Source organism: Malaclemys terrapin, chromosome 1 (assembly GCF_027887155.1).
Source record: "Malaclemys terrapin pileata isolate rMalTer1 chromosome 1, rMalTer1.hap1, whole genome shotgun sequence".
NCBI lineage: Eukaryota > Metazoa > Chordata > Testudines > Emydidae > Malaclemys > Malaclemys terrapin.
The window spans coordinates 46,516,751-46,528,613 of record NC_071505.1 but is presented as its reverse complement, the minus strand read 5'-3'; the positions used below and the strand labels follow the sequence as shown (position 1 = coordinate 46,528,613).

General features: G+C 40.2%; 1 protein-coding gene across 1 annotated transcript in view; it reads right to left on the bottom strand.

Moving 5' to 3' along the window:
• Positions 1–859: 859 nt before the first annotated feature.
• ASZ1 (ankyrin repeat, SAM and basic leucine zipper domain containing 1) overlaps positions 860–11,863 on the bottom strand; it is a 104,238-nt gene continuing 93,234 nt past the window's right edge. Inside the window, exons 11-13 of the mRNA XM_054016184.1 lie at positions 4,909–5,014; positions 3,972–4,085; positions 860–1,143 (exon numbers count right to left, since the gene is read on the bottom strand). Coding sequence (XP_053872159.1) covers positions 991–1,143; positions 3,972–4,085; positions 4,909–5,014 — 373 coding nt within the window. The 3' untranslated portion in view covers positions 860–990. The remainder of the gene's footprint in view (positions 1,144–3,971; positions 4,086–4,908; positions 5,015–11,863) is intronic.

Here is an 11,863-nt window from a genome sequence, read left to right as displayed (position 1 = left end):
CCTTGCTCAACAGATTGTTGTGTTTATGATCTATTCAATCTTTACAATATTGAACTACAAAAAAGTTTTACTAAAACTAAAGTGCGCCATTCAAACGTTAAATATTTAAATGATATCTACTGTTTTGTAGCATTGGATATGAAAGTACTCACTAAGGTGGGGTAGGAAAATCAAACTGATGATTGATGATTAAATGCTTGACAAGAATACCTACAATATTGTTGTAGGTATGGGGGGGGCAGGGATAGCTCAGTGGTTTGAGCATTGGCCTGCTAAACCCAGGGTTGAGAGTTCAATCCTTGAGGGGGCCACTTAGGGATCTAGGGCAAAATCAGTACTTGGTCCTGCTAGTGAAGGCAGGGGGCTGGACTCGATGACCTTTCAAGGTCCCTTCCAGTTGGTAAACAAATAAGAAATAAAGTCATAGTAACCACAGGAAAATATTTTTTGATGTGAAACTATATTGCATTATAAAATACAGAATGTCTTCAGTGAAGTCTACTTAAGTTGTCTTAAATATTTTGATAAAATGCCCTCGGAAAAATAAATTTCACTATTGTTGCAAATACATAACTAATATACAACATAGCAGACAAACTACTGAAGATGTTCCACATTCATAAATGGCAGCTAAATGGGCAAAAAAACTAGCAATAAGTACTAAGCAAGAATAATTATGGTTTTATTTCTTACAAAAATGAAATATAAAAACAAAACTTTGAAAAGGTTTATACTTACAAGCCATACCCATTTTGTAAAGAAAACTTCTAAATACAAATAAATCTAATTGGCTGGACTGAATTTGTAACCTTTATTTTGTTTCTAAATTAAAGTATTTATAACATAACAAAATTTAAACTTCAGAAATGAAGCTAAGAAGAATTTAATGTGCTTTTTCAAATATCTTTTCTTACTATCAATTGGTTTGTAGCTCCATATGTTGAACAGAATCATATCTGAGAAAAAAGTTTGTTAGAAGTATGCATAAAATCAGGCTTTCCTTAAGGTTAATTTGGTGATAAGAAAGAGAAATCCAAATCCAAACAGGGTTACTGCTGCCCTTTTTATTAATCTACTTTTCCAGGTAGGTGTTTTTTCCAGGGGTCTCACACGAGTGGGGTCATTCTTCTGTCCATTTTGAAGCTGAAGTTCATGTAAATATATAATTCAAATAGTTAGTGTATGAGAACTTCTTAAGTACATGAAGGCATTTCAGACAGTACATAAATGTAGGTATTTATGTTATTTTACTCTTGTTAAAGTCTGAGCTTGATCTTGCTTCCATTAAAATAAATGGCAAAACTTATACAGATTTCAATGGGAGTAGGAGTAGGTCTTTATCTTATCTATTTCACAGAGAGATACTATAAAAATAGTAGAAGCATGAATACCAGCACCTTTTTGTAAATAAACAAAACTCCTTAAAGGCGAGTCAAAACTAACAATTGTTAGAAAACATCTTGAACCATTATAACAGCAAAACAACCCTGTGATAAAAACACTAACAATGTCCAATATTGGATCAGGGCCTATGCTATTTAATCACAAGAGTCATGATTTGTAAAGATATATTTAGTCAAACAGAGGCTTTCAATGACTTCCCTGTAACAGCAGAGCTATAATCAGCATATAGGCAAGATCCTATGTTTGTAGGGTCCCATGCACCTTACAAGATTGGGCCTACAAATAATAAGTGGGCTCAATCTACCCTCGTAAATGCAGAAGGTGAAATTCTGACTCCATTTAGGTCAATGTGAGTTTTACCCCCAGAATATTAAATTATTATAAAACTGGCTAATAGCCACTTATACACTTTCACAAAGTAATTATATATTGTAGCTGTTAACTGTGTATTTAATGAAAACTGGCAAAAAATTGGAAATTTTATACACTAATTATATTTACTAGATTTAAAAAATAAATTTTAATTTAAATGTTTTAGAAATAACTAATTTTCACACTAAATGTTATTTCATTTGAGCTCTCTATGCCAGTGGTTCTCAATCTGTGGTCCATGTGACATCCTCAGGGTCATACAGGTAGTATACATATTGTGTTGATGCGGCCCACATGACGCAGAGAGAGCTGCATATGCGGCCCACTATGGTAAATAAGTTGAGAACCATTGCCTATGACAATTCAACAGCGGTCAATAAAAATGTAAAGCAAAAAAGTATGTTTAAATGTTAAAAGCTGTTAAAATGTTATTCAGAATGATACTAAATGAGCAGATTATATGATGTGCTGAATATATTTGTAATGTAACAGGAATAATAGTTTCTAAAATATTAAAAGTGCCAAATATTTAAAGAACATGACCAAAGGTTCTAGTGAGAGAATGCTTGAATTCGATGCACATGCAGTACCATTTTTTACTTGAAATGGTAACTTGACCTTTAGGGTATGTCTACACTGTGATAAAAGACCCATAGCATGGCCACGGCTGGCCTGGGTCAGTTAACTCAGGCCTGTGGGTCTAGGGGTGTGGGGCTATAAAACTGCAGTGTAGATGTTTGGAGTCTCAGAGCTTGGGCTTCACTCCAAGCCTGAATGTCTATACTACAATTTGATAGCCCCGCAGCCCAAGCCCCATGAGTCTGAGTCAGCTGACCCAGGCTCTAAGACTTGGTACATCAACCTTAGACATCAACTATAACTGGTCAGCTGGGTGCGCAATCACCTATTTGCACATGTATTCAATTACTGCATACACAAATGTAGGTATACAACTGCCATACAGTTCTTCGTGGCAGCTTCAAACCTACTCTCACATATTTGGTTCTAAATGTTTTATAAAGCGAAGGCTGTTAACATTCGTTTAAATTTATCTAAACAACTAGACAGCATTAATAGTATTATATTCACTGTCTGACTTCCACATGACTTCGTTCAGCAACAGATTCCTTTCTGACACTGATGCTCCATTTACTGAATCTCAACACTCATTCCTTTTACAAGCTTATTACTTAAAGTGATCTTGTCTGACAAGAGCTTGTCATTATGTTGGTTTGAGTGTGAGTGATGTAGTGTTAACATCTAGCATTGACCTCTCCCACCCTTTTCTTTTGACACCTCTACAGACATATCTGGATTGCCTCCTATTCCATCACATAAAACCCTAACATCTTCCTCATGAGTCAATATTTCCATACAATACCTTAATTATGTGTTCACAGAATGGATTTATACTGCAATAGCTCTTAAGGAGCATAAGGATATTCCCCCATTTTTAGCGTCCTTTCCTCTCCCTCCGGTTTCACTCATCTCTGCCTTTCAGTACAAAAGGGATGGCTACAGAGTCCTATAGAGGCTGTCAGCACTGTTTTGGAATTGTCCAGATGATTCACTGCTGAGTGATGCAAAGCACCTCTCAACCCCAATTCCCTGCTGCCTCCACATAGGGTGACAATATGTCCTGCTTTGGTCAGGACAGTCCCTTTTTAAAGCCCTGTCCCAGCCGTACCAACTTTTTTTCTTTTTCTTTCAAAAGTGGGCATTTGTCCTGTTTGCTCTTGCCAACTCGATCAGTTGGCAAGAGCAAAACGGGACAAATGCTCACTTTTGTCAAAAAATCAGGGTGTGGAGGAATGGGTGGGAGTGTGTGTGGCCAGCGATGCCAGCCTCAGCCTTTGGGAAATACGGTCGCCCTATCTAGTATGTGCGTTGCTTCTCGCCCAAGCCCTGCCTGCCCCTGCATGGGGAGTGGTGGTGGTGGGCTCAGGTGGCGGCTTGGGCCTGGGGCCCAGCTCCATGCAGTGTTCCATTTTCTCTTTGGGAAATATAATCACTCTACCGCCTCATATCTTGCAACTACTTCCCTTTGCAGGTGTTCTAACTACAGTTTTAAAGATCCTTTCTGTGGCAGTCTGATGTGCCACCACTTAGCTGATGGGGCAGTATGTACAGAATTTGTTTATAAGAAATCTGTTTATGGCATTTTGTTTAGTATATTCATTAAGACACATACCCACCTTTTGCATGAGGTCCTTTAGTTTGCTAACTTCTTCACCCAAATCTTCAACACTGCAAACCAAGTCCTCACAAACTTTAGTGAAGCTCTGGGGTGGACCCCACTCGAGTACTATCTATTAGAAGTTTTACAATGTTACTTAAATTTTGGAAAAAGACTTCTGATCTTTATATAATTGTTATTAAAACATGAACAACAATTTCTGTAAAATGCTTATCTCTGTACAGTATGAAATCGATTGAGAGACTGGCATAGTACATAGTTCAACTTAGATCACTTACACAATTTAATAGATCAAACCAGTTATTCAAAATGTCATCTTACCTCACATCGGTCAACTGGTAGGCCTGAAGGCCCCCCGAAAACATTATGCAAGCTCAAGATAATCAGACTATTTAGACAAACAATATATATTTCTATGCTTCTCCAGAGGTGTAAACAAAGCGAGGAAAGCAATTAAGACAGTCTAACCTTACAAAATATTCTCTACTTTTTAAATATTTTGATATTTTAAATATTGTTGTGATAAAATCAAAACACAAAGATTATTTTTAAAACACAACACCCTACATTTCCAATTAAATGGTTTGTGCGTGACATGGCACATACTGTTGCGTTTCAGCCTTCCCCTGCCATTTCTGGAACTTTTCATTTAAATATTTAAACTCTTATCAGCACAAGCAGAAAGGAACAGAATTTTTTTTCTTCTTAAAAATTTGATTGACTTAAGATTTTTTAAAAAATGTTGTAACTTAAAGTGGTATTTCAAGGTACAGTACTACTGGCAAGAATGCTATTCTAGTTTACATAAACTGTATGAAAAAGGAGAAAGTTGTATATGGACGTCCAACACTGTTCATTTTCTCATTTATTAGTAGCTAAACTCATAATCCTCCCACCCTGTCCCAAATCAGTCTTCATTTTCCTTTGTTGAATACCTTGTGAGAGTTTGCGGGTAACTGGCTAACTGTATTTTGCACAGCAGTTGTAAGATGACCACACTGTCTATTCAGTTTCAGAAGAAAATTGAGGAACTCATCGCCACTATAAAAACAAAATAAGATAATAAGATATGCAATTTAATTAAGAAACAAAGTAATATTTTATTATTATAAATGCACAACTTCCCATAGAGCTCTACATGTACTAAAATTCAGTAAGCTTATCTATTTCCCCATAAAAATAGTTATCTAGAACACTGTAGCTATTAAAAACAAGTTTGAAAGTCTGAACAGTTCAAAAGCCCCTAAATCTTTAGCAAGGCTGCAGCAAGTGTGTGTGGGGGGGGAGGGCGGTGCAGAGGAACCACTCCCCGCCCCAGCTCACCTCCGCTCTGCCTCCTCCTCCCACGAGCGTGCCGCAGCTCCGCTTCTCTTCCCTCCCAGACTTGTCGCGCCAAACAGCTGATTGGCGCAGCAAGCCTGGGAGGGAGGAGAAGTGGAGCTGCAGCATGCTCGTGGGAGGAGGCGGAGCGGAGATGAGCTGGGCTGGGGGGTGTTGGGGGAGGACCGCAGCAAGTAACGGAGGGCCCAGAGGAACCGATCCCTGCTCCAGCTCATCTCCGCCTCCTCCCGAGAGCGCTGCCGCTACTCTGCCTCTCCCCCCCCCTTCCAGGCTTGCCGGGCCAAACAGCTGATTGGCGTGGCAAGCCTGGAAGGGAGGGAGGGAGAAGCGGAGCGGTGGCGCGTTCAGGGAGGAGGCGGAGGCAGAGCGGAGGTGAGCTGGGGCGGGGAGTGGTTCCTCTCCCTACCCTGATATAACGCGGCCTCACCTATAACACGGTGAATTGTTTTGGCTCCCGAGGACTGCGTTATATCGTGGTAGAGATGTATTTAGAAAAGCTGGACAATGCAATGCATCCAAGGGTGCTGAGGGAGTTGGCTGATGTGATTGCAGAGCCACTGGCCATTATCTTTGAAAACTCGTGGCAATCAGGCACGATTGGAAAATGGCAAATATAGTGCTCATCTTTAAAAATGGGAAGAAGGAGAATCCGGGGAACTACAGATCGGTCAGCCTCACCTCTGTCCCTGGAAAAATCATGTAGCAGGTCCTCAAGGAATCCATTTTGAAGCACTTGGAGGAGAGGAAGGTGATTAGGAACAGTCAACATGGATTCACCAAGGGCAAGTCATGCCTGATCAACCTGATTGCCTTCTACGATGAGAACTGGCTCTGTGGATGAGGGGAAAGCGGTGGACATGATATATCTTGACTTTAGCAAAGCTTTTGATACAGTCTCCAACAGTATTCTTGACAGCAAGTTAAAGAAGTATGGATTGGATGAATGGACTATACGGTGGATAGAAAGCTGGCTAGATCGTCGGGATTAACAGGTAGTGATCAACAGCTTGTTGTCTAGCTGGTATCGAGTGGAGTGCCCCAGGAGTAAGTTTTGTTCAACATCTTCATTAATGATCTGGATGCTGGGATGGATTGCACCCTCAGCAAGTTCGCAGATGACACTAAGTGGGGAGGAGAGGTAGGGATAAGGTCCAGAGTGACCTAGACAAACTGGAGGATTGGGCCAAAAGAAATCTGATGAAGTTCAACAAGGACAAGTGCAGAGTCCTGCACTTAAGACAGAAGAATCCCATGCACTGCTACAGGCTGGGGACTGACTGGCTAAGTGGCAGTTCTGCAGAAAAGGACCCGGAGATTACAGTGGATGAGAAGCTGGATATGAGTCCATGGTGTGCCCTTGCTGCCAAGAATGTGAACGGCATATTGAATTGCATCAGTAGGAGCATTGCCAGCAGATCGAGGGAAGTGATTATTCCCCTCTGTTTGGCACCAGTGAAGCCACATCTGGAGTACTGTGTCCAGTTTTGGGCCCTCCACTCCAGAAAGGATGTAGACAAATTGGAGAGAGTCCAGTGGAAGGCAATGAAAATGATTAGGGGGCTGGGGCACATGACTTATGAGGAGAAGCTGAAGGAACTGGGGTTATTTAGTCTGCAGAAGAGAAGCGTAAGGGGGAATTTGATAGCAGCCTTCAATTACCTGAAGGGGGGTTCCAAAGAGGATGGAGCTAGGCTGTTGTCAGTGGTGGCATATGAGAGAACAAGGAGCAATGGTCTCAAGTTGCAGTGGGGGAGGTCTAGATTGGATATTAGGAAAAACTATTTCACTAGGAGAGTGGTGAAGCACTGGAATGGGTTACCTAGGGAGGTGGTGAAATTTCCATCCTTAAGAGGTTTTTAAGGCCCAGCTTGACAAAGCTCTGGCTGGGATGATTTAGTTGGGGTTGGTCCTGCTTTGAGCAGGGAGTTGGATTAGATGGCCTCCTGAGGTCTCTTCCAACCCTAATTTTCTATGGGGATTCTGACCAGCATTAAGAGGCTGAACACAGGGTAAAGTGAGGTATCCAATCTAAAATGTGGTGGATGGAGGAGTGGGGGGTATCCAACAGTGCTGCTCTAGCCCTGGATCTGGCACACCTTCTGTACTGAATTTCTCTAAGTGACCTTGGGAAAGACCTGAGGCTCTCCAATCTGAAGGAAACTTTCACTTACTGTTCAAATACAAGTGAGAAGATGGTACTGAAGGGTGGTTGCATTAAGGTCTCCAAGAGCACTGATCTGAATGCTCACATAACTTTTTCTTCTTAGAACCCCCAGCCCCTTACTCTGTCCCCATCTGACTTGTTTTTTTTCTTCCCACTTTCAGCATACAACAAAACCAGATGTAGATCAGAAAGCTTGCATCTTTTTAGGAACTCTATCCAAAGAATGATCCATAAGCACCCAACACCCAAGACTCCAGAGTCTCAGCCTACAGTAGAACAACCGCTGCTCACTTCTGCTTCTTGGGGGGGAATGCCATACAGGACAAACATGGAGGTATCTGATGATCCAATGATGCCATTTCTCTATCACAAGAACCTCTCGGGCGATCTGAACAAAACCTTTTCTCTAAAAGATTTACTAAGCCTAGCTAACAAATTATATGAAGGGGCAAAAAATATATAGCGCATGTTCTGGGACCACTTCTGCTGGTGAAAGGACAAGGAACTGCAAAAGGGCTATCGGTCATCTTTTCTTAACTAGTTTGCTAATATTATATTAATATCCAAGGCTGGTACACACTTATCCTCTATACGGTATGCTACTTTAGAATGACTGTAGAGTAAGTCAGGGTTCTGTGATTTCCATGCTACATCTGAGGAAATCAATACCATCTAAAGCAGTATAAGACACACAGCTCCTACATCTAAAACAATGTTAAGGTTAAAAATGATGATGGATGGTATTTCAAACCTTACCATATTCATATTTCCAACACCCACCTCCCGCCTGGGTTGCTGGAAGCTGAGTTCTAAGCCAAGGCACAGTGCAACATTCACACATTTCACCATCAAATCATATAGCGTGGAAGCAGTATGGAAGGAACTATGGTATGAGAAAAATACTGAAACACTGTTCTGGTCCACTTCAAGCATGTGTGTTCCAAGTTCCAGTAGAAACATAGAAATGTAATTGAAGTCTTACTAAGTGCACAGTATTCTGTTCATTTTGAAAATTATATTTTTGTAAATATTAGGTCTATATTTATATTCTGTTGTCTGGTATTTCACAGAATTAATTTTTTCGCATGAGCCCATTTGACCTTGGTCACACTATTGCAGTAAGTTGCATGTACTGGTCAGAGTGTGGTTGGTGGTACGCAATACAGTTTATTGTTGTAAGACTTCTGTAATGCTTAATATAAAAAGGTGGAGCTTTCAGCATCTCTGTTAAAAATATATTTTAAAAAGATGAGAATTTTGTTTACTTTTTGATGAAGGTGGGAGAGGGATGGAAGGAAGGGGAGCAAAACAAAAACTATTATCTAGTTTTATTTGGTAAATTGCTGACTTTTAATCCTTCTGGAATGGCTTTTTACAGAAAAATAACCCGTTAATTTTAAGTAAACGTTTATTTTTGATACAAATTTTGGACTAAATAAAATGATCCTAACTAGAGAGCAGTTTGAAAGTTTCTCATGCATGTTGAGCACCTGTCAAGCAAGTCTATCATAGGGACTTCTTTCCACCCAGAAGATAAACTTTATAAATGGCTGGAATCAATGATGACATTCTTTGTGCTTTGCCACAAATGAATACTAATTATTTTTATTTTGTTGAGAATCTCTTTCCATCATGTCTAAAACAAAATATGACAAGGCATAAAACCAAGTACAACACTTACCATTACCGAATCTGTTAAAATTATTCAAATAGTGGGAATGATTATTAGATTGAACTTCAGCAGAAATAGAAAAACCCGTAACACTTTAATTAAGTCATGTTGCATACAGAGATAGCTGTTGCACTGACACTTTCCCTTGCACCCCTAACAGGAATTCAGATTTTCAGAAAAATAAAGGTATCATATTTCTTTAGAATGCAAAAGAAAAAAGTTAAAACATGAGTTGCTAAACAGTGCAAGAGACCCTGTGGGAGTTTATAATCAATCAGTTCAACATTTTCTACTATGTTAGTTTTTCTATGACTTAATGACTAATATTCCTCCTTTTAGAATGACTTTGAACAAATGGGAAGCAAAATCTTTATATAACAGCATGTAAACATAGCCTGTGATTTAACCACAAGGTCAGATTCCTAGAATACATGTGTCTAACAGTTTTATTTAAAAAGTGCAACACTTCTAATAATTGAATTTGTGTCATATTTTGTATACCTCACGACCCTGAATTAGTGCTTTGTTTCTTGTAATTCATGAACACATGGAAAGCTACATTAAGCTTTATTATTTCTTTTAACTCATGAAAACACAGAAAGCTACAATAAGGTTTATAGGTACACCCATTGAGCTAATAACATACATTTTGTGCATTTCACATATTTAGCATGTTATTTAATTAAAAATCTGTAGTGGGGAACAGATTATCTATATTTTAGACTCCTTTTCTAGATAGCCAGTAGACTGTTCATTTTTTTTATTTTCCACTCAATTCTTCATAATTTATATTTTAAGGATAATCTGCCCAAATAAATTTATTTTAAAAAATACAGCATTTCTTTGGCAGCACTATTTGCTTTTAGAATAAAATACATGAAGCCTAATTGAACTTAATTCTCTTAAACTCATGCTCCTTAAATTAACCTTTGAAGAAGATTGTATGTGGTCTTGTTGTAGTTATGCTGGCCTCAGGGTATTAGAGAGAGAAGGTGGGTGAGGTAATATCTTTTATTGGATCAACTTCTGTTGGTGAGAAAGAGAAGCTTTCGAGCTCTTCTGTGTATGCTTGAAGAAGAGTCAGTCTTCTGTGGCATTTAGTACAGAAATATACATACTGTCTGTGTGGCCCATGCTGACACATATTAACAGTTCATTAATGTGCTCTGATTGCAGAAAATGCTGCATGTGGCTTTCGAGAATCCCTCAGTGTTGAGCTGCAGTATTCTCAGGACTAGCCTGATGGCTCCAACGCTGGGGGATGGAATTGCATCAGGAATGTTGTTTTACAGTGACTCAGATTCAGCCCCTAGAAAGCACTTTGAATGCGATCTGCTGATTGGATCATCAATTTCCCCGATATGAACCAGATACACACAGGATGCATGACGAGAACACTGGTCCATTTTACATTACATTCAGATACTCTAGAAAAAAGTTTTGTCTCCATACCATCATGCATCCCGGTCAATGAAGCTTTCAGTGAGTGTTGAGGAGCCATCTTTGAAGCTGCCTGTGCATCCGTACTGCGCAGCTACCATCCAGTCTACATGCTGTGCCTTGAGGCTGAATGTGCTAAACTGTTCAGTCAGTATGAATTCTCTGATGATCCATATATTGCTGACCAGATAACTGAGTCACTGGATGACTAGACAGGCATGATGGGAAGTGATGACTCAGAATCTAGAATTCTCGCTCAAATCAGAAATGCTGGAATTTGATTCATTGTCTCAGCACAGCTCAGCAACCACCACCCCTAAGCCACCACCTGTCATGCCAAATCAAGCTGCCAGTCATCTGCTGTATGTGTCAAAGGCCCCAAATGAGAAGCATGTCAGACAAATTCATGAAGAATGGCAGAGGTTCCATCTGAGAGATGCCACTTGGCAATATAGAGAGCTGTTCACAGCCACCAAGCTAGACAAAATTCTGAGTGGTATTAGGAGTGGCACTCTTGCTGGCTATGACAACGTATTGCTAGAGTTCCTGAAGCACCTCAGGACTGCACGCATGGTTGGTGCAGTTCTTCACGCGAGTGGTCAATGAAGAGCAACTTCCAAACACATGGCTATTTACACATTAGCCCTGCCCAGATTTTTGTGATATTGATGCAGCATGAAGAATGGCCTGCAGCTGATGTCAGAAACCAGTTTCTTATAAATGACCTGACCACGTGTGTACCTGGCTTGATTTGCCACACCGCTCATGGGCCTTTCTGAACTGATTTTGTATGGGCCAGGGTCAATGTGCAGCCAGCCTTCATACCTGCAGCCAACGAGAAGATCCCACATGCAGCTGTGGCCAAAGACAGACAATGTCACCCATTACTGATGACTGCACTCTGACCAGATTTGATGGTGGTCTGAGGGCGCTACACTTAGCTGAGGAGGCTGCTGTCAATTGGCTTGGCAAGCTCTACCTTCGACAGGAAGAAGAATGCACTTTGATTAGTTCTTTTTCAAAGAGGACTCGATCAAAGCACGTTAACAAACTGTTAATGAGCATCAGCAGGGTCCACAGGGAAAACTTAGTCCTTGGTAGGCTAGTGCAGGGTATATTCACACCACAGCTTGCCTCCATCTTAAGGGCTCCCTCAGGGGAAAAATGACTTGTTTTCTATCTTGTTTTATTACTGCTCTGAGATGGCATAGCACCTTAGAGATAAAGAGCTGTTTTATTGATTTGACACATGCCAAGTTCACTGAATATTGTC